The sequence below is a fragment of the Henckelia pumila genome, unplaced genomic scaffold (assembly GCF_033568475.1).
Source record: "Henckelia pumila isolate YLH828 unplaced genomic scaffold, ASM3356847v2 CTG_354:::fragment_1, whole genome shotgun sequence".
Lineage (NCBI taxonomy): Eukaryota > Viridiplantae > Streptophyta > Magnoliopsida > Lamiales > Gesneriaceae > Henckelia > Henckelia pumila.
In genome coordinates this window covers 1-23,876 of record NW_027331807.1, presented here as the reverse complement: position 1 = coordinate 23,876, position 23,876 = coordinate 1, and the positions used below count along the sequence as shown (strand labels likewise).

Genomic DNA, 23,876 nt, shown 5'->3' with positions numbered 1-23,876 from the left:
CTGTCCATCCACCGAAACAAGCGAGGGAACATTTCTAAACTACGTCGTACACCTAGAGAAGGCATTCTCTCGTACACCCAAGCCTAAACCAAATTAAATAATAGTCAATTAATCGATAAAACAATACAATAATAACTAAAGTAACAAAATACGCACCATTAATCCAACAGTGCATCCATCGAAATAAGTTTTACTTCCAGTTTTGCGTATTTCTCTCTGAATAAATCGAAACACGGCATCTCCCCAAGCATATTCAAAGAATGTGGTAAGATTGTCCAGGTAAGGAAATATAAAACTCGGGGTAAAATAATTTCCGGTGGAAAATATTATGGAGTTGAAGATGAACAAAATGTAAAACCGAACAAAATCATCAACTTCTAAGTCATCATCACTGCCTGCAAGAGAAATAAGTTTGTTATATATTGTCGCTCGCTTTGCTTTTCCAACTTGACCTCCAAATTGACGAGCCACAAATATAGAATTCATTCTTAGATCCAAGTCTACAGGCTGCCCAATATGATGCAATCCAAGAATAATAGAAAACTCTTTTGGAGCAAAGGGAATCATAATACCATCACCCACAGTCAAAGAACATGATTCAATCTGAAATCTATTCAATATGAAATCAACTCTACGACTACTAACAGCGAGTTCGGGAATGTCAACCCAATTAGCAAAAGGAGTCTCATTTATCCTAATCCATTGTTTTTGTAGTAACCCACATTTCTAATTAGTGATTAATGAGTAATTAATCACGTGATCATGTCTAGATTAAGTAAAACATGATTAAGTAAGTTCCTGTTGAGATAACGGACTTCAGAAATGAATTCAGAGCACTCGAATTAGTTGAATTGGCTCAGCAGGATCGGACGGTCCGAAGAGGAGTTCGGACTATCCGAAGTGGATCGGAAGCTCCGTGCCAGGATCGAAGGCTCCGATCAAGATCGGACGCTCCGTCGGCAAGATCGGAAGCTCCGATCTGGACCAGGGCACACGTCATCGCTTACATCAGCAAGGTGACGTCATGGCTGACGTAATATTGAGCGATCGGATGCTCCGAAGGTGCGCTCGGAGGTTCCGATCCTGATCGGACGTTCCGAACTGGGATCGGAGGTTCCGATCGCCGTCTATAAATAAGGGGTCCGAGCCCTCATTCTGTGCACCGATTTCCCCTCCTTTCCTCTGGTTTTCAAACCTTCTTACTTAGATCTACGGAGTTCTAGGCATCCTATTGGGAATCCAAAAGTTTCCTAGCGATCCCGGCGTCGTAGCGGAGGTGTGCCTAAGTTTTGAGGCGATTCTACACCAGCGGGCTGACGACGGACGAAGGTATAATTTGGCTTCCTAAAAATATTTAGGAGTATGCAATAGCTTAGTTAAGGCTTTTAGAGCTTTATTATTGATGCATGAATAATTGCATTGTAGTAGCAGTAGACTGGACTAGTAGGCTTGGAGTCTAGGTCAGTGGAGCTAGGTTTGACCAGCATTGTTAGAGGTACGTAAGTACTGACCGAGATAGCCGGCATGATATATTTGCTTATATGTTGCATGAGTATGTGCTATATGTTTTATCATGTTTTAGCATGTTTTACCTCCTTAGCACATACATGATTTTACGTGTGACTGCATCCGGAGAGATGTGAGTCATTGACAGTCTCCATAGGGAACAATGATCTTATTTTGGACTCGAGTCAGGTATGAAAGTTTCCATATGAGACTTGTATCCTGTTTTGAATTCGGGTCAGGATGGGGTTGGCTCAGCCCTGATATGGAATATACGAGTACCCCGCGGAGTAGCTCTCTAGCCGGTACTGTATATTCCCGGCGCCATGAGCAAGTTTTTTCACTTGAGTTTTAAAGCATCTGTGTGCGCATATATGTATTTATATCATTGCTTCGTATTGAGTATTCTAGCTCACGCCCCTGTGTTTGGGTATTGTGTACCTTGTGGCGGGGTAGGTTTGAGGCTGGACGGTTCAGGCGACTCCCAGCAGGATTGAGCTTTTGTAGTAACCCAGATACCATTTTAAGATAATAATATGTTAAACATGATTAAGGGTTGGTATTTATCCAATTTCGGAGTATTATTGGACTTCAGAAGTAAAATTTGAGTTTTTTAATTTTGGGCCGGATAGTAAGTTCCGATCCCGGATAGTAAGCTCCGATCCCGGATAGTAAGCTCCGATCCTAGATAGTAAGCTCCGATCGGAACGGAAGCTCCGATCCTGGAACGGAAGTTCCGATCCCCAGCTGCCAGAAATGATCGATGACTCAGTCGCGAGTTTTGACAAGTGTCGATCATAGAGCAGATCGGAAGCTCCGATCGTAGATCAGAAGTTCCGATCCTGGCATGGCAGACATGCACGCAATGAGGTGGATCGGAAGCTCCGATCCTGAAATCGGAAGTTCCGATCCTGGCCGAGAAATTTGGCTATAAATAGGGCCGTTCAGAGTTCATTTTCAATTACGAATTCTCGAGTTTCTTTCTTCAGTTATATAGTGTGAGTTATACACTTGAGGGCCCTATCGGTTATAATAGAGGTTCTGGAATAACCAAGGTGTGGTTATAGTCATCCGGGACTAGCGACTTCAAAGGGCTAACTATGGACGAAGGTATGGTTCGGGATTTAAGTTTTGGGAGTACTTATTAGCTTAGTTAAGGCTTATAGAATTTATGTAGTGATACGGTGAACTTTTGAATATAGGCTTGGAACCTAGGATCCTATTATACTTGAACTAGCCTAGAGGTACGTACACATTGACTGAGATTGCCAGCGAGTATACATGTTTATATGTTGCATTTATTTGGCATTATTATATGGCATGATGTATGATTTACCGTTTTCTATACTCATATGTCATGTGCATATACACGTTGAGCCTATTCCCTGTCATACCTGATTATAGAGCCGCTTAGCTCTATACTCGATAGTCTGTCACTGAGAGTACCGCGACGGCGGGGGCATTTATGTCTGTCTACTCTGGTGTACTAGACGAGTGTGGTTGCACCCAGAGGTTGATCCGTGCGGTAGCAGCACTCATATGGCGCCAGTTCTGAGCATGACTTTTCAGATGATCTTTTACCAGTCATCATGTTGCATGCATTATATACATATGTTTACTCATGTCTATGTACTGGGCGTAGCGCTCACGTCCTAGTTGTTATCTTGGACACCCTATTCCATGGGGCAGGTCGCAGGATGGACGGAGCTGGTAGTTCAAGGCAGGACTAGGAAGCAGGAGCCTTGAGGATTTTATTATACAGCAGGATTCGATATAGCTGTATAATGTTTACTGTTTAAGATTTCGATTTGGTTGTATCATTACAGTATTAAGCCTGAATTATATTACTAAGCTGATATGTAAATTATGGTTTTGTTTCCGCATGTCTTACTCTGTTAAGTTATTTTGCTGTATTAAGTTTAATGCATGCTATTAGTTGCCAGTTAGTAGGTGATACCATGCGGGGTCACTACATTTTTGGTATCAGAGCATGCATAGATTTTGGGATTAGTACTTGGGATTTAGTTTAGTCTTGAGTAATTCTTGCGCATTTGGGATTTTAATGTGCAATTCTTTTCAGGATATGGCTGACGAAAGTCACGGTAGTGTTGGCCAGGGAGGTGGTCATCATCATCATCGCCATCATCATAAGGATGATCAACATCGTCCTCATGAGGGTCGACGTCGCTATACTATTAATAAGTTCATGCAGGTAGGACCGAAACCCTTAGTGGGAGGTGAGAATCCTGAACAAGCTAGAAGCTGGATGTCTAAACTTGAGAGCACGTTCCGAGCTTTCGAGTGTACTGAGGAGCAGAAACTGGAAGTTCTAGAATTCGTTCTAGAGGATAGAGCACGTTTTTGGTGGGATGCCAAGGTTGCTCAGGCACGTACTGAGAGAGGACAGGTGACTTGGGGGGATTTCTGTCGGGAGTTTCAGAAATTATATTTTTCTCCGGCTGTTCGCCAAGCACGATCTATGGAGTTGCTTACTTTGAGGCAAGGATCAATGAATATTGATCAGTATCAGCAGCGATTTCTTGATCTGCTACCTTTCAGTCCTCATATCAATGCGAGTGATGCGTCGAAGTATGATATCTTTCTGCAAGGCCTGAACCAAGATATCTACTCTCAGGTTGTCGTTTGTGATGACCCGGTGTCTTATGAGACTTTGGTGAACCGTTGCCGTCTTGTGGAGACCAGCAACAGGCGTGGACAGTTGATGATGCCAGCACAGCCTAGTGGATTTATTAAGCCTCGAGCTCAATCTGTTGTGCCATCTGTACCTACGTCTTCTTCTAGTCCTACTACTTCGTCTGGTTCTCGTGGTTCACGAGGTACTTTCCGCTTTGGGAAGAAGAAGAAGAAGGAGGAGTTTTGTAGCCACTGTGGTGGGAAGCATCCTGCAGCTTCATGTCGGAGAGCTACTGGGGCGTGTTATATTTGTGGTCAGCAGGGACATCTGCGGAGAGATTGTCCTCAGCGTATGGGTTCTGCTAGTGGATCGGGATCACAGGTTGGATCTCAGGCTTCTATTGTTCCACGTCAGCAGCCAGCACCACAGAGTTCTTCTGGTTATCGTCCCCAGACTCAAGGGCAGGTGTTTGCTCTGTCTCAGGAGCAGGCTACGGAGGGAAGCGATCGCATGTTGGCAAGTAACTTCTTGTTATGTGGTATTCCTGCACTTGTATTAATTGATACTGGAGCATCGCATTCCTTTATTTCTAGTTGCTTCGTTAAGAGACATGTATCATTAGATATGGATTTAGTTGTATCTACTCCGTTAGAGCAGGAGGTAGTAACTAAGCGTCTAGTGATGGGTTGCCTTCTGGAATTTGAGGGTAATGTGTTATCGGCTAATTTGATGATATTAGCGATGACGGATTTTGATTGTATTTTGGGAATAGATATGCTGACTTTGTATCACGCTACTGTGGATTGTTATCAGCGTCTGGTACAGTTTTATCCCGTTGAGGGTGATAGCTGGTACTTTTATGGTGAGGGTGCGCGACCTCCGATGCCACTTGTTTCGGCTCTGAAGGCATGTCATGTCTTGGAGTCAGGTGGGGAGGGCTACCTCATCTATGCAGTTGATATGTCCATGAGGAGTACGGGTATTGATCAGCTACCGGTTGTCAGCGAGTTTCCTGACGTATTCCCTGATGAGATTCCTGGTTTTCCTCCGGTTCGAGAGGTTGAATTTGGTATTGATCTAGTACCAAGAACTACGCCTATATCCCGAGCACCTTATCGTCTGGCACCGTCAGAGATGAGGGAATTGAAACAGCAGTTGCAAGATCTGCTTGATAAGGGATATATTCGTCTGAGTGTTTCTCCGTGGGGAGCACCTGTTTTGTTTGTCAAGAAAAAGGATGGATCGATGCGATTATGTATTGATTACAGGCAGTTGAATCGTGTCACCATCAAGAATAAGTATCCTTTGCCGCGGATTGATGATCTGTTCGATCAACTACAGGGTACTTCTGTTTATTCTAAGATAGATCTGAGATCTGGATACCATCAGATGCGGGTACGAGACTCAGATATATCTACGACTGCTTTCAGGACCAGATACGGGCATTATGAATTTCTAGTGATGCCATTCGGTTTGACGAATGCACCAGCAGTCTTCATGAATCTGATGAATCAGATATTTCGAGAGTATCTGGATAGATTTGTCATCGTTTTCATTGATGATATTCTTATCTATTCTCATGACAAGGATGAGCATGCACAACATCTAAGGATTGTTTTACAGACGTTACGAGAAAAGCAGCTGTATGCGAAATTGAGCAAGTGTGAATTTTGGCTTGATCGGGTAGTGTTTCTCGGTCATGTGATTTCTAATGAAGGAATATCTGTTGATCCTAGTAAGATAGAGGCAGTGCTGAACTGGTCTCGACCAACAACGGTTGCTGAGATTCGTAGTTTCTTGGGTCTAGCGGGATATTACCGTCGGTTCATCGAGAATTTTTCACAGTTGGCCAGGCCTTTGACTCAGCTTACTCGGAAAGATGTTACCTTCATTTGGTCCTCGGATTGTGAGGAGTCGTTTCACGAGCTGCGTAGACGTCTTACTACTACACCTGTGCTAGCTCTACCTTCTGGATCAGGAGGTTATGTTGTTTATACTGATGCCTCTGGTCAGGGGTTGGGATGTGTGTTGACACAACATGGATATGTTATTTCCTATGCTTCTCGACAGTTGAAGACGCATGAGAATAACTATCCAGTGCATGATCTCGAGTTAGCCGCCATTGTATTTGCGCTCAAGATTTGGAGACATTATCTTTATGGCGAGAAATTTGAGATATTTACGGATCACAAGAGTTTGAAGTATTTATTCACTCAGGCAGAGTTGAATATGCGACAGAGACGCTGGATGGATCTCCTGAAGGATTATGATTGTGAAATCAAATATCATCCAGGTTCTGCTAATCTTACTGCTGATGCCTTGAGTCGGCAGGTGAGACTGTCTGCACTTCAGACTAATGAAATATCTCATATGATTCAAGAGTGATGTTCATTGAGTTTTACGCTCAAGCACAAGAAAGGGAGGAATGGGATTCGTTTGTATACTATTCTATCTGAGCCAGCATTGTATTCTCGGATCAGAGATGCTCAGATATCTGATGCTAAGACTCAGCGATTGGCACGTCTAGCCAATGGAGTTAATACATCTAGATTCCATTTTCAGGCAGATGGTTTATTGTGCCTATCCAATAGAGTGGTTGTACCTAATGTTGCGGAGCTCAGGAATGATATTCTATCTCAAGCTCACAGGAGTCGATTATCAGTTCATCCTGGAAGTATGAAAATGTATAAGGACTTGCGAACTAGATTCTGGTGGAAGGGGATGAAGCGAAGTGTGTATCAATTTGTTTCGAGATGTTTGGTTTGTCAACAGGTCAAGGCTGAACATCGATGACCAGGTGGATTACTGCAGAATCTTGAGATTCCCGAATAGAAGTGGGAGCACGTGACTATGGATTTTGTTACCCACTTGCCTATGACGTCACGTCAGTGTGATGCTATCTGGGTTGTCGTTGACCGTTTGACAAAATCAGCACACTTTATTCCTTATAACCGGGAATATTCTTATGATCGCATGGCACGTTTATATATCCAGGAGATAGTGCGATTACATGGGATTCCAGTGAGCATAGTCAGTGATAGAGACCCGCGATTTACCTCACGATTTTGGGGTAGTTTTCAGGAAGCGTTGGGTACCACTCTGAGTTTGAGCACGGCGTATCATCCGAAGACTGACGGGCAGTCAGAGCGCACTATTCGTACGCTGGAGGATATGCTACGTTCTTCTGTCATGGACTTTGGTTTATCTTGGCAGGATCAGTTACCTTTGATTGAATTTGCCTACAATAACAGTTATCATCGTAGTATTGATATGGCACCTTTCGAGGCATTGTATGGTCGACGGTGTCGTACTTCGTTATTCTGGGATGAAGTCGGGGAACGGCAAGTCGAGGGTCCTGAATTGGTGCAGCAGATTGTAGACAAGGTAGATTTGATCAAGCATAGGATCAAAGTTGCTCAAGATAGACAAGCCAGTTATGCGAATATTCGCCGTAGGCCACTTCAGTTTGAGCCTGGTGAATATGTTTTTCTGCGAGTATCACCTTTCAGGAAGGTGATGAGATTCGGTGTGAAAGGCAAGTTGTCTCCTCGTTACATTGGGCCTTTCCAGATACTGGAGAAGATCGGAGATGTTGCTTATCGTTTGGCTTTACCGCCATCTCTTTCCAGTATACACAATGTTTTTCATGTGTCGTTGCTTCGACAGTACATAGCTGATGAATCTCATGTGATTCAGTCTACTGATATTCAGCTAGAGCCAGATCTGTCTTTTGTTGAACGACCAATCTGTATCCTAGACAGGAAGGAGAAAGTTCTTCGAAACAAGACTATACCACTTGTGATGGTACAGTGGCAGCGCCGAGGCGTTGAAGAAGAAACTTGGGAAACTGAGAGTCGTATGCGAGCAGAATATCCTGAGTTGTTTGCTTTGTATTTTTGATTACCATGTAAGATGTAATTACCGTTATTGTAATAAGACATGGTTTGATGTTTCATATTGTTATCTTGATTTGTCTTTAGATGTTATTTCGCGGACGAAATATCTAAAGGTGGGGAGAATGTAGTAACCCAGATACCATTTTAAGATAATAATATGTTAAACATGATTAAGGGTTGGTATTTAACCAATTTCGGAGTATTATTGGACTTCAGAAGTAAAATTTGAGTTTTTTAATTTTGGGCCGGATAGTAAGTTTCGATCCCGGATAGTAAGCTCCGATCCTAGATAGTAAGCTCCGATCGGAACGGAAGCTCCGATCCTGGAACGGAAGTTCCGATCCCCAGCTGCCAGAAATGATCGATGACTCAGTCGCGAGTTTTGACAAGTGTCGATCATAGAGCAGATCGGAAGCTCCGATCGTAGATCAGAAGTTCCGATCCTGGCATGGCAGACATGCACGCAATGAGCTGGATCGGAAGCTCCGATCCTGAAATCAAAAGTTCCGATCCTGGCCGAGAAATTTGGCTATAAATAGGGCCGTTCAGAGTTCATTTTCAATTACGAATTCTCGAGTTTCTTTCTTCAGTTATATAGTGTGAGTTATACACTTGAGGGCCCTATCGGTTATAATAGAGGTTCTGGAATAACCAAGGTGTGGTTATAGTCATCCGGGATTAGCGACTTCAAAGGGCTAACTACGGACGAAGGTATGGTTCGGGAATCTATTTAAGTTTTGGGAGTACTTATTAGCTTAGTTAAGGCTTATAGAATTTATGTAGTGATACGGTGAACTTTTGAATATAGGCTTGGAACCTAGGATCCTATTATACTTGAACTAGCCTAGAGGTACGTACACATTGACTGAGATTGCCAGCGAGTATACATGTTTATATGTTGCATTTATTTGGCATTATTATATGGCATGATGTATGATTTACCGTTTTCTATACTCATATGTCATGTGCATATACACGTTGAGCCTATTCCCTGTTATACCTGATTATAGAGCCGCTCAGCTCTATACTCGATAGTCTGTCACTGAGAGTACCGCGACGGCGGGGGCATTTATGTCTGTCTACTCTGGTGTACTAGACGAGTGTGGTTGCACCCAGAGGTTGATCCGTGCGGTAGCAGCACTCATATGGCGCCAGTTCTGAGCATGACTTTTCAGATGATCTTTTACCAGTCATCATGTTGCATGCATTATATACATATGTTTACTCATGTCTATGTACTGGGCGTAGCGCTCACGTCCTAGTTGTTATCTTGGACACCCTATTCCATGGGGCAGGTCGCAGGATGGACGGAGCTGGTAGTTCAAGGCAGGACTAGGAAGCAGGAGCCTTGAGGATTTTATTATACAGCAGGATTCGATATAGCTGTATAATGTTTACTGTTTAAGATTTCGATTTGGTTGTATCATTACAGTATTAAGCCTGAATTATATTACTAAGCTGATATGTAAATTATGGTTTTGTTTCCGCATGTCTTACTCTGTTAAGTTATTTTGCTGTATTAAGTTTAATGCATGCTATTAGTTGCCAGTTAGTAGGTGATACCATGCGGGGTCACTACAGCTTTGGAGAGTCCAAGGTTGTAGAGGGTAGGGATTTATTTACCCTGAACCTTAGATTTGGTTGTATAACAGTATTTATACACTTGTGACAGCGTCGGTTGTATTCTGCCGATTGGATTTGTTGTATTTTAATTATCCGCACTTTATGCTTAAAGCTTTTATTGCGTGCGCTTTTCTATAACTCTGATTAGATAGTGGATCCGGGTTGGGTCACTACATTTTTGGTATCAGAGCGACGCATTGCACTGGGAATATCGTAAAGCGGATTAAGTAATTATCTGTTCTTATGTAACAGATGGCAGATTACGACGAGAGTCACGGTAGCATAGACAGCGGTCGTTGGGGCGATCCGGACGATCGTAGACATCAGGGACAGCCCGAGGAGCGCAGGCGAGTGAGCATGCGTAGGTTTAAGGAAGTTAGCCCGAAGCCTTTGACGGGTGGTGAGACAGCTGAAGAGGCGGAGGATTGGATGGAGAGCATGGAGCAGTGCTTCTAGGAGTTCCGTTGCACGGCTGTGGATAGGATGGAGATTCTTGCCTTTATGCTTGAGGGCAGAGCGAGAAAGTGGTGGAGATCTACTTCCGCACCGTTCATAGCAGCTAGAGGTGCAGCTACTTGGGTTGAGTTCCGTACTGCCTATCAGAGATTTTATTTTCCTCCAGCTTTTTATCAGGCGAAAGCCAGTGAGTTGTTGAGTTTGCGACAGGGGACGATGACGATCGAGGAGTACCAGCAGAAGTTCTTTGATCTGCTACCCTTTTGTCCTCATATTGTTGATAGTTTTATGGCAAAGTTTGATCATTTCCTTCAGGGTTTGAACCCTGACATTCATCGTATGGTTGCTGTGGGCGGCAATGGGACTTACGAGGATTTGGTGGACCGTTGTCGCCAGGCCGAGGACAGTATTCAGAGGAACAGGGGACTTTTCTCTTCTCCTTCCAGGCCAGCGAGCTCTAGTCCTTTGGGTCCGAAAGGACAGTCCTTCAAGAATCCAGGAGGTACTTCTTCTTCTTCCTCTGGATCGGGTGGAGTGCATCGTTTTGGACAGAGACTGAACCGGTGTATTCAGTGTCGACGCAGACATCCGCCAGGGCAGTGTGGTCGATCGGCCACTGCATGTTTCCAGTGTGGCCAGGAGGGTCACATGAAGAGAGATTGTCCTATGCTGGTTGGGGCAGCGAGTGGTTCTGGAGGTTCTCAGGCATCTGTTCAGCCACCTCAGTACCAGCAGCCACCTTTCCAGCAGCAGTATTCGCAGCAGCGCCAGCATCCGCAGCAGTCTCAGAGACAGCCTACTCAGACTCCTTCTCGGGGTCATTCTTCTTTGAGGCCACGTACCCAGGGTCAGGTCTTTGCGCTTAACCAGGAGCAGCGGAGGCTGACAGCGATCGGATGATTGCAGGTATCTGTAGTTTATGTGGTTTTCCTGCATATGTTTTAATTGATACCGGTGCATCGCATTCTTTTGTCTCGACACATTTTGCTAAGAAGTATAGATTGCCGTTTATTCCTTTAGACGTATTGCTAGTGGTTTCTACTCCTATGGGGAGCGAGGTTTTAGCCAAGCGTCTAGTTGTGGGTTGTGTTTTGGATTTTGAGGGACATCAGCTTAGTGCTAACCTAATGATTCTAGCAATGGAGGATTTCGATTGCATCATTGGGATAGATCTATTGACTACCTACCGAGCGATAGTGGATTGCTATAAGAGGTTTGTCCAGTTTTGTCCAGAGGATGACGAGTCATGGTATTTCTATGGTGAGGGAGCGCGACCCCCGTTGCCAGTGGTTTCAGCTCTGAAGGCCCGGCGTGCTTTAGAGTCTGGCGGGGAAGGCTACCTTATCTACGCCATTGACGCATCCTTAGGAGAGCCAGATATCCAAGAGATACCAGTGGTTCGTGACTTTCCAGATGTATTTCCGGAAGAGATTCCAGGTTTTCCACCACTTAGGGAGATTGAGTTTGGCATTGAGTTAGTGCCAGGGACTGCACCGATTTCCAGAAACTCCTTACCGATTGGCACCGTCAGAAATGAAAGAGTTGCAGAAGCAATTGCAAGATCTTCTTGATAAGGGTTATATTCGACCTAGTGTTTCGCCATGGGGAGCCCCAGTACTGTTTGTCAAGAAGAAGGATGGTTCGATGCGGTTGTGTATTGACTACCGTCAGTTGAATCAGGTGACAGTGAAGAATAAGTATCCTCTTCCGCGGATAGATGATCTCATTGATCAGTTGCAGGGTACTTCTGTCTATTCGAAGATTGATCTTCGGTCTGGGTATCATCAGTTGCGAGGTCGACAAGAGGATGTTCCTAAGACAGCATTTCGTACGCGGTATGGACACTATGAGTTTCTAGTAATGCCGTTTGGTTTGACGAATGCTCCAACTGTTTTTATGGATCTGATGAACAGATTTTTCCGCGACTTTTTGGATAAGTTCGTGGTGGTGTTCATCGATGACATTTTGGTGTATTCTCGCAGCATGGATGAGCATGCCTACCATCTCTATACTGTATTACAAGTCTTGAGGGAAAGACAGTTGTACGAAAAGCTGAGTAAGTGTGACTTCTGGATTGACCGAGTTGTGTTCCTTGGTCATGTTATTTCTCAGGAGGGCGTATCTGTTGATCCTAGCAAGACAGAGGCTATTTTGAATTGGTCACGTCCGACTACAGCTTCTGAGATTCGTAGTTTCCTTGGTTTAGCAGGATACTATCGTCGTTTTGTGGAGAATTTCTCTCAGATAGCTAAACCTTTGACTCAGTTGACGAAGAAAGACGTTTCTTTCATTTGGTCTGATGTTTGTGAAGATAGTTTTTGTGAGTTGAGACGTCGTCTGACGACAGCTCCAGTTCTTGCTTTACCGTCTGGATCAGGTGGTTTTGTAGTCTTCACTGATGCTTTTCTCCAGGGTTTGGGGTGTGTGTTGACTCAGAATGACCACATGATCGCTAATGCCTCCAGACAGTTGAAGACTCACGAGGAGAACTATCCCGTACATGATTTAGAGCTTGCAGCCATTGTCTTTGCTCTTAAGATATGACGTCACTATTTGTACGGAGAACGATTTGAGATCTTCACCGATCATAAGAGTTTGAAGTATCTGTTCACTCAGGCTGAGTTGAACATGCGGCAGCGTCGTTGGATGGATCTGTTGAAGGATTACGATTGTGAGATCAAGTACCATCCAGGTTCTTCAAATCCCGTTGCTGATGCGCTTAGTCGCAAGGTTTATGTGAGTTCCCTTCGTACCAGTTCGGTTTCAAGGGCAGTGGAGGAGTGTTGTTCTTTGGGATTTACATTCCGTCATAAAGAAAGAACAACAAGGGATTCGTGTCTCTTCTGTGCTTGCAGAGCCAGTGCTATACAGACGAATCCGGGAAGCTCAGAATTCTGATCTAAAGACTCAGAAGTTGGCCCGGCTGGCTGAGGGTGATAATACTTCTGGTTTTCATCTGCAAGGAGACGGTCTGTTGTGTCTTTCTGGTCGAGTTGTGGTACCCGAGGATTCTACTTTGAGGGATGAGATCTTATCGCAAGCTCACCGCAGTCGATTACATCCAGGCAGCATGAAAATGTATAAGGATCTTCGCACTCGATTTTGGTGGAAAGGGATGAAGCGCAGCGTTTATCAGTTTGTATCCCGATGCCTTGTATGTCAACAAGTCAAGGCAGAGTTTAGACGACCCGGAGGGTTACTTCACAGCTTAGAGATTCCTGAATGGAAGTGGGAGCACGTGACGATGGACTTTGTCACCCACTTGCCTATGTCTTCCAGGAATTGTGATGCTATTTGGGTTGTCGTGGATCGGTTGTCGAAGTCAGCGCATTTTCTTCCCTATAACCGCGATTACACCTTTGATAGGATGGTACAATTGTATGTGCGGGAGATTGTTCGATTCCATGGGATTCCGTTGAGCATTGTCAGCGATAGAGATCCGAGATTCACCTCGAGATTTTGGGGAAGTTTCCAGCGAGCCCTTGGTACTACTTTGAGCTTGAGTACGGCTTATCATCCAGAGACGGACGGACAGTCGGAGCGTACTATTCGCACTTTAGAGGATATGCTTCGCGCGGCGGTGATGGATTTTGGTCCAGCGTGGCATGATCATTTACCTTTGGTGGAGTTCGCCTACAACAATAGTTTCTATCGCAGCATTGGCATGGCACCATTTGAGGCTCTTTATGGACGCCGTTGTCGTACACCTTTGTTTTGGGACGAGGTTGGCGATCGTCAGGTTGAGGGTCCTCAGATGATTCAGCAGATGATTGATGCAGTAGAGTTGATCCGATGCAGGATTAAGGCAGCCCAGGATCGACAGGTTAGCTACGCGAACGCTCACCGCAGGCCACTTCATTTTGAAGTAGGAGAATATGTTTTCTTGCGCGTGTCACCTTTCCGGAAGGTGATGAGGTTTGGTCGCAAGGGTAATCTGACACCTAGATTTATTGGTCCTTTCGAGATTCTCGAGAAGGTTGGGGATGTGGCTTATCGTCTGGCCTTGCCACCCGATCTTTCGGAGATCCATGATGTGTTCCACGTGTCCTTGTTGAGGCAGTATGTGGCGGACGAGTCGCATATTTTGCATCCGACCGAGGTAAAGGTAGATCGAGATCTATCGTATGTGGAGAAACCCCTACGGATTCTTGACATAAAGGACAAGGTACTTCGTAACAAGCGTATACCATTGGTGATGGTACAGTGGCAGCGCAGAGGTACAGAGGAAGCTACTTGGGAGTTGGAGAGTCGGATGTTAGCCGAGTACCCCGAGTTATTTTGAGATTTTGTACTTTCTTGTATCGAGTTATACTTGTTCAGTTGTATTAAAGAACATTTGGTTGGCTATTTATGTTTTCCTCTAAGACTTAAATTTCGAGGACGAAATTTCTTAAGTGAGGGAGAATGTAGTAACCCGCATTTCTAATTAGTGATTAATGAATAATTAATCACGTGATCATGTCTAGATTAAGTAAAACATGATTAAGTAAGTTCCTGTTGAGATAACGAACTTCAGAAATGAATTCAGAGCACTCGAATTAGTTGAATTGGCTCAGCAAGATCGGACGGTCCGAAGAGGAGTTCAGACGATCCGAAGTGGATCGGAAGCTCCGTGCCAGGATCGGAGGCTCCGATCGAGATCGGACGCTCCGTCGGCAAGATCGGAAGCTCTGATCTGGACCAGGGCACACGTCATCGCTTACATCAGCAAGGTGACATCATGGCTGACGTAATATTGAGCGATCGGACGCTCCGAAGGTGCGATCGGAGGTTCCGATCATGATCGGACGTTCCGAACTGGGATCGGAGGTTACGATCGCCGTCTATAAATAAGGGGTCCGAGCCCTCATTCTTTTCACCGATTTCCCCTCCTTTCCTCTGGTTTTCGAATCTTCTTACTTAGATCTACGGAGTTCTAGGCATCCTATTGGGAATCCGGAAGTTTCCTAGCGATCCCGGCGTCGTAGCGGAGGTGTGCCTAAGTTTTGAGGCCATTCTACACCAGCGGGCTGACGACGGACGAAGGTATAATTTGGCTTCCTAAAAATATTTAGGAGTATGCAATAGCTTAGTTAAGGCTTTTAGAGCTTTATTATTGATGCATGGATAATTGCATTGTAGTAGCAGTAGACTGGACTAGTAGGCTTGGAGTCTAGGTCAGTGGAGCTAGATTTGACCAGCAGTGTTAGAGGTACGTAAGTACTGACCGAGATAGCCGGCATGATATATTTGCTTATATGTTGCATGAGTATGTGCTATATGTTTTATCATGTTTTAGCATGTTTTACCTCCTTAGAACATACATGATTTTTACATGTGACTGCATCTGGAGAGATGTGAGTCATTGACAGTCTCCATAGGGAACAATGATCTTATTTTGGACTCGAGTCAGGTATGACAGTTTCCATATGAGACTTGTATCCTGTTTTGGATTCGGGTCAGGATGGGGTTGGCTCAGCCCTGATATGGAATATATGAGTACCCCGCGGAGTAGCTCTCTAGCCGGTACTGTATATTCCCGGCGCCATGAGCAAGTGTTTTCACTTGAGTTTTAAAGCATCTGTGTGCGCATATATGTATTTATATCATTGCTTCGTATTGAGTGTTCTAGCTCACGCCCCTGTGTTTGGGTATTGTGTACCTTGTGGCGGGGCAGGTTTGAGGCTGGACGGTTCAGGCGGCTCCCAGCAGGATTGAGCTTTGGAGAGTCCAAGGTTGTAGAGGGTAGGGATTTATTTACCCTGAACCTTCGATTTGGTTGTATAACAGTATTTATACACTTGTGACAGCGTCGGTTGTATTCTGCCGATTGGATTTGTTGTATTTTAATTATCCGCACTTTACGCTTAAAGATTTTATTGCGTGCGCTTTTCTATAACTCTGATTAGATAGTGGATCCGGGTTGGGTCACTACAGTTTTTGTCCTAGAATTGGTTTTAGTTCTGTTATCGCATCTTTAAAACAAGTGGGTAAGCATCGACTACAGTACAGTTTCGTAATTCTCTTGTTTTGTCCTTCATCAACAACGTTCTCTTCCACTGTCGTTCCTGAACTCATATATATATATATACAAAATTATCAATAAACCATAATATGATCAAGAACTGCGATAAAAAAATTTTTGCCATATAAATCACAAACAAACAAAAAATAACTTACATATAAATCACAAACACACAAAATATAGATATGATCATCACATTTTCATTACCAAATGTAAAACCATTTAATTAAGTGATAAAAATCTCTATTTCAATCATTGTTACATTGATTTTAAAATCCAGCTTATAATTATATAAGCATTTCGAATACTCAATTCAATCTAAATAAATAAATATACAAGTTTCATTTCAATACACCGATGTCGAAAGTTAACATTCAAAATTAGGTAACCGATGTAGAGAATTTAAGATACTACCCGCCATAATTCTTCCTAACAGAAAACAGGGGTGTGGTTTTTGCCCCACATAAAAATATTTTCTCCACTATAACATAATTTTTATATTTCATTAGGAAGAATAAACACTCAGTTTAATATTAAAACAAATTAACTGTAACCGGATGAACAAGAAAAAAACCCTACAATTCGAATGATCTGTAAGCGAATGAACAACAAAAAACCTAGAATTTAGGGATTAAGATTTAGCATACGAAAAAAAAAAGTTATATCAACAACAACCAATAATAACAAAATAGAATAGAAAAGAATTACTGAAATGGATTCCAAAAAACATTACGTTGTGAAGCTCCTTTCGATTTCAAATCTGGAGGATCAATGCTCGACTTCTTCTGCTTTGCCCTTTTTATGTTCTTCGACTTCTTGGGTTTAGGCGAGTTTTTCATCATCTTTCACGCCAAATTTGTTGACTAAATCTCGGATGCGCAGAAGACCATACGCAGATTAGGCCCGGTGAAGAAGAAAGGGAGAAAGGATGGATCGACTTCTTCTGCTTTGCCCTTTTATCTTTTATTATTATTTAACATATATAAAATATATTTTTTTAAAAAAAGGGTATATGGGTAATTTCGGAGAAAATGGGGAGCAGAAACAAAACATGAACATGGGTCAGGTACTGAAAATGGAAATCTACTGGCATGGGGACTGGAAAGCAAAATACCTTTGTGTTTGGGGATTTACCACTAATTTACCGAAATAACATTTGGACCCCTTGCTTGTATACGGATGCAGCCTTTGGTGTGTATTAATAATTAAATTTGGTCCGATAAATAAATAATGTTATTATTATTATTATTTAATTCATACTAAGAATTCAGACCCAAACTAAGTCCAAGTGGGTAATCTGCTGTAATCTCTCTCTTTCACACTTCCCATTTGCATTTTTTCAATTACCACTTTCAATATTCAATCTTATGATTATCAACGCGCTTGATTCTCACCCCGCAGCTGTTGCTGCTTTTTTTTTTTTAATTTTATTTTATTACTCGGTCTAATATACGGGGAAAGCCTATGCGACCCCAACGGCAATGTTAAAATTAATGGGTTCCACGTGGGGCTCATTAATTTTAACCAATCATACTCTGTCACGTCACCCCAAGTGCCTTGGGGGTAGCATATACTTTCCCCTAATATACACCGTATACATACAAACATACATATATATATATATATATATATATATATATATTTATAACAGTGTATAATAATTAAGGGGAAAAGGAAAGCTTAGCCTTGTAGCAGTTATAAGAAGATAGCCTTCAATATTTTATCATCTTTTAACAGTCAACTTATTATTTTATTTTCTCCTTCATTATTTTATATATATACACACACATAAATAAGAAGAATCGAAACGGTTCTTGTAATACGGGCATAGTCGGACTGCATTTGTTGTGCTCTTTGAAGTTGTGAGTTCTCTTCCTCGTTGTTTCCATAAGAAGACTTTTCCTGTTCTGATCATCTTTTGTTGTTGTGGGTTTCTCGATTTCTACGTTTCTAAGGTAATTATCCTGGAAAGATTGGATTTTGAACTATATTTTTCATCTATCATTCGTAGTCTAAAGTTTGTTTTTGTCTTTCTTGTTTGTGTTATTTAAATGATGCGATTTGTGCGAGTTAGATGCGATTTAAGCATGGAAATCTTGAAGTTCCTTCTAGAGGAGCTGAAAAATGGTGGATCTGATAAAGATTCCACTTTGACTGGAAATTGGGGCCAATATATGATGTGATTGTATTTTGACAGTGTAAATAAATTGCTTGCTCAATTTAACGGATTCTCCACAAATGGGTATATTGTTGTGCTGATTCTTGTAGTTATCAATTACGTAAAGGATCAAATTTGCTCACTTTATTAGCTGAGATGAGATTTTGAAACTACGAGCAGAGTGCCTCGCTACCTCTGAAACATGAAAATGTTCTGTTACAGTGCCTTCTATTGAGCTGTGAATTTCTAAGGATCTCGGACTTGGTTTTGACACGATATGAATGAATTACAGCTTGAAAGTGAAACTTTGTTTGAGAAAAGAAATGCCTTCTAGCTACTGGACTTATGTCTTCTTGTCTTTATAATTTAGTAGGTTGAGTTGCATCTTGAGGATTATAATTGTTTTTTCAGTTTTTTATGCACAGCTACAAAGTGAGGACCAATATAATAATTCACGGAAGTAACGAGAAATGGAAATGATTACTATGTTGCCTTTTCCTCATTGATATGATCTTCCCTTGCCCTTATAACTTTCATGCTTCTCTTATCCAGATTTTGTAATCCTGGTTCTTTAGAAGTGAAAAAATCATGAGTTGTTTCGGCTGTTGTGGAGAAGATGACATGCATAAAGCCGCTGATAATGGGCCATACAGGACAACCCATTCAGCAGGTGAGGTTTCTTCTTCTATGTTCTGTTTTAAGATTTCATGAATTCGTCGCCAAATTTTCCTTCTATAGATTGGATGAATGGGAGAAATCTTTGCTGGATGGAGCTAATATTTTCTTTCCTTTTAATAAATCGAGTCCGTTTCTCATTTGAAGTCTTAACATATCTTTTACAGTTCATGGATACTGACATCCTATACTTATTGGATATAAATAGTTGATGCACACCTTCCATGCTTATTTCTTACATAAGATCCTACAGAAGTATTCAGAAATTCAAATGAAAGGAGAAGTGAGGATGTTACTTACATTATGGTGAAAAACTGCATTTTTAATGTGTCTGACAAGGTATTAGTCATTCTTAAATATCTAAAAGTTCATTGTGTCATGATAAAAATAGTTTGAAATTTTAAGGGCAACACAAATATAAAAAGATTTTAGTACAACATTTCAAAATATGTATGATGTGTTATAATGCTTTTTTTTTAAAATTATTTGTGTCTCCCATTGTGCCGTACAGTTGTCCTTATATCTATCTCTGTGGAACAAATCTTATCATGTTAGTAGTTGATAAAATTTAGTGATTGCTAGTCTGTTGCTTTATCATCTTATCATTTACCTAGAAGAAGGCGAACATGGTAACTTTGAATCTTTGATACTTGCTAATTAATATAGTATGTGACCTTGTTTTATTGTCTTTTGAATTGATATGAATTTTTAGTCGGATGTGGAGTTCACCATATTGTTTTCTGAAGGTGAATCCTCCTGCTCACCTCTGGCTGTATTTCATGATTAATAATTGAAGATATTCGATTATGATGACTTTATTTGGGATTTTCTGCAGGAAACCCTGCAGCGTATCATGCCGCAGAAGTAGCACAAAAAGAGAAACAAACCATTAACGTGCAGCCAATTTCCGTTCCCGCAATTTCAGTTGATGAATTAAAGGATGTTACAGAAAATTTTGGCACAAAGTCTTTGATTGGTGAGGGATCATACGGAAGGGTGTTCTATGGCATCTTGAGAAGTGAACGTGCGGCTGCAATAAAGAAGTTAGACTCTAGCAAACAGCCAGACCAAGAATTTTTGGCTCAGGTTTGCCATGAAACACTGTGTTTGTTTGTAAAGCTGCATTGGTATCAGTTTCAAGAAAGGTTATGTTATTTAACGTGTCTTCAGGTTTCTACGGTTTCTAGACTAAAGCACGAAAATGTGGTTGAGCTACTTGGTTATTGTGTGGATGGTGGTTTCCGCGTCCTTGCTTATGAGTATGCTCCTAATGGATCATTGCACGACATTCTCCATGGTGAATTGATCTTCTTAATTTGATATAATTATAATGGCTGCTAACTATTGTTGATGTGTTGAATTTTTTGACTGGAATACATCTGTGAATCCTCTTGCTATCTATCTAAGAATTTTGATCTTGAGGTGAAGATGGATACAAAAGTATTATCCTTTTTCATGCCAATCTATATATTCCTGTATACCTCTTCATTTTTCCCGAAAAGTTTTTTTAATGTGGAAAATATCCTATCATATGTCTTGGTTTCTTGGTCCTTGACTTGTGCCTGCAGATAAAGCGATACACTATAATAATATGACTGAAACCTATGTGTTGATTTACATTTAGTTGTTTGACTTGTTAATTCAGGACGAAAAGGTGTGAAAGGAGCTCAGCCGGGTCCAGTTTTGTCATGGGCCCAGAGGGTCAAAATTGCAGTTGGAGCCGCGAAAGGCCTAGAATATTTGCATGAGAAGGCACAGCCTCATATAGTTCATCGTGATATAAAGTCCAGCAATGTGTTACTGTTTGATGATGACGTTGCCAAGATTGCTGATTTTGATTTGTCAAATCAAGGCCCCGATATGGCAGCTCGGCTCCATTCAACTCGTGTTCTTGGGACTTTTGGTTATCACGCTCCTGAGTATGTTCTTTTTCGAGTGTTTAGCAGAGAAAAATATTTCAAGTTCTTAAACGCATGATTTAGATTTTCCTCTTCCTTTTCCTATCTTCGGAAATAAACTTGTTAGGAATTATATCTATTCGGAAAAAGAAGATGAATCACGACAAATTCTCTTTTTAAAAAATTGATTTTTTTTTTCAAAAAGTGATATTTGGGGGACCTTTACTTTTATGATAACCCTAAAAAATCCTAACTCGGGAAGCCTAAAACGTATGGCTTTTAGGTTTCTATTTCAGCTTCTTTATATCTGAACTTTCTAATCTAGTGACAAATAAACTCAGATTGTTGTTTTCCAATGTTGTTTCTGAATCGTTCTATTGTGGTGGTAGATATGCAATGACTGGGCAACTAAGTTCAAAAAGTGATGTTTATAGCTTTGGTGTGGTGCTCCTCGAACTCTTGACCGGACGTAAACCAGTTGATCATACATTGCCAAGGACACAGCAGAGTCTTGTCACATGGGTAAACCATGCCATTTCTTACTAATTATTTTCCGAATGTAATCGTTCTCATTTGTCTCCAAGTATGTTTTTGACTGCTATTCATTGGGTTGTAAATTATTTTGAATTAGGCCACACCTAAACTTAGTGAAGACAAGGTAAAGCAGTGTGTTGACGCCAGACTGAATGGCGAGTACCCTCCAAAGGCAGTTGCAAAGGTAAATTGACATTTATTTTCCTAGAGAGTAGAACATCATGAATTTGATCACTGATAATGTTGAGAAATTTAAAGATTAAAAATATGGTGATAAATAATATAACACGATCCATGATATAGTTTCAAGAAGGTTAAAATGTTAGTTAATCTCTGTTAGTTAGAAACGTAAAATTCATGTCTTGCTACATGTAAAAACATCTTCCTAGAGACATGGCAGAAAATTCTTTCTATTGCTGAATAACAATTAAATAACATCAAATTTATATCGTTGTCTTTACTGGTTATTGTTGTTAGAAATTGACTTGGACCTAACTCACCTCAGAAGTTAGCTCAAGAAGTGAGGGTTGCCCTTGTCTATATAAAGGGGGCTCACAGGTTATTTAGCCAACCGATGTGTGACACAAATTAATACACCAACACACCTCTCTCACGCCCAGGAATGAAACGACTGGATCGTGGAGATATTAACGGGTGGCCAACTATGGGACAGGTGATACCAATTATGGACCGTCTAACACATAACGGTGGAACCCATGCTTTGATACCATGTTAGAAATTGACTTGGATCTAACTCACCTAAAAAACTAGTTCAAGAAGTGAGTGTTATCCTTGTCTATATAAAGGGGGCTCACAAGTTATTTAGCTAACCGATGTGGGACACAAATTAATACACCAACAATTGTCTAAGAGCATATTAGCATTCAGTCTCTTTTCTTATGGTTCTTTTTGAAGAAAATACTCCACGGAAACGCGTGTACTTTGATTGTTAGTCTTTGGTAGTATTTGGAAGAGCTTTCAGGAAGCAATTGTCAGATTTCTCTCCCAAATACTACTTTAATCATGTAAAACCCAATATCAGAATATAATGTTTGATATCTAATCAGGATTATAATATACTTGTATTGGTTAACCATGTGCAGCTGGCTGCAGTTGCTGCCTTGTGTGTGCAATATGAAGCGGATTTCCGCCCAAACATGAGCATCGTGGTGAAAGCCCTCCAGCCACTGTTGAATACTCGACCTGGACCTCCCATCGAAATGCCCGGCTTGTGAAATTCTTCGATTTGGTTGTAATCATTTTCAAATTTAAGTATCTCGTAGCTTGTAGTTTGCTGAGTATTTGTATTGCTTGTACCATGGTGAGAGGAGGAATTTGTCTCAGTTCAATATTATTGTCATTGGATTGTATTCAAGGTCTGGCAATAATGATATTTCACGAATGAATGAAATTCTATCAGGATTGCATATTCACGTAAAACAGCGCACTCGATTCTGTGTATAATAAATTATAAATACATGAACTGCTTGTGGGTATTTGAAGATATTTCAGAAGAGAAGAAGCTGAGTTATTTAATTTTTTTTCTTTTAATTTGCAATTATTGTATTAAATTTGAATGGAAAATAAAAGAAAATCTTGAAGTTATCTGGTAAATTCTGCTGTAACGATTTGTTCATCTTGAACTAAGAAAGTAAAATGACCATTATTTCCGTGCTCTGTTCTAGGTTTACGGTGAGAGTCTTTTCCTATCTTGGTATAGGTTCATCTCTAGATCATGCTCACGGATTCGGAGGAAATCGTGCGGAGGGTGAGTATTATTAAACTCCATTCAGGGCAGATCTGATGACCCTTTCGTTATTCCAACAACAATGGCAACTTTTGTGCAGCGACGTCTAGAGAGAGGTACCCTCGTCTAAGGTTGTTAATCGAAAAACTTTTAGGATCGGTGACTGCGTGTAGGTGGAGGATGAATCCACTACATGCATTTTTCTTCGATTTGATGACTGAATTCAGTCGTGATCACAACTGAACAATTTGTTTCCTTCTTGACGGTCAATACTAATTGATCGACAAAAGAATTGTGCGAAATAAGATTAAATAATAGATAGAACACAAACAGTAAGACACTACTGATATGGTGAAAACACAAGAGTTGTTTGTGGATACCCGGAGATAACAGCTCCCCTTCTTCCCTTAGAAAGATTTTACTAAAAGATTTGAGTGATACAAACACTTGTACAAACCCAATTCAGAAAGAATTAACACTGCCTGTAGTGACCCAACCCGGAATCACCAATTAACCAAAGCTTAAAGCATGCAAATCAACTTAAAAGCGAAAAATCAGAAAATTCAGCGAAAACTAAATTAAAACAACCAGAGCCTACCGGCAGAATACAACCGGTCCAAGAACTCCATCCTAGAGACGGTCCTTAGGCCGGACAGAGGTCTGAGGAAAGCCCCTTATTCTATCAAATAATTTAACTCCTTAAAGACCATTCGAGCTCGTTGAGCTCGCTCAAATTCAGGATAGCGG

At 41.5% G+C, this 23,876-nt stretch overlaps 1 protein-coding gene across 1 annotated transcript; it reads left to right on the top strand.

The window, feature by feature from the left end:
- The first annotated feature begins 17,915 nt into the window (after positions 1-17,915).
- On the top strand, positions 17,916-22,801 carry LOC140871054 (pto-interacting protein 1). The gene is made up of 8 exons (XM_073273492.1): positions 17,916-18,072; positions 18,828-18,945; positions 19,786-20,036; positions 20,121-20,247; positions 20,596-20,869; positions 21,238-21,370; positions 21,480-21,566; positions 22,486-22,801. Exons 2-8 carry the CDS (start codon positions 18,864-18,866, stop codon positions 22,615-22,617), a joined length of 1,086 nt encoding a protein of 361 aa, XP_073129593.1. The 5' UTR covers positions 17,916-18,072; positions 18,828-18,863; the 3' UTR covers positions 22,618-22,801.
- Positions 22,802-23,876: the final 1,075 nt, after the last annotated feature.

Bases quoted from the DNA above. Each gene is read 5' to 3' on its own strand.
- LOC140871054 (XM_073273492.1), top strand. From the start codon at position 18,864: ATGAGTTGTTTCGGCTGTTGTGGAGAAGATGACATGCATAAAGCCGCT. The intron at 20,037-20,120 runs GTTTGCCATGAA...ACGTGTCTTCAG, and splicing joins ACCAAGAATTTTTGGCTCAG to GTTTCTACGGTTTCTAGACT. The intron at 20,870-21,237 runs GTATGTTCTTTT...TTGTGGTGGTAG, and splicing joins TTTGGTTATCACGCTCCTGA to ATATGCAATGACTGGGCAAC.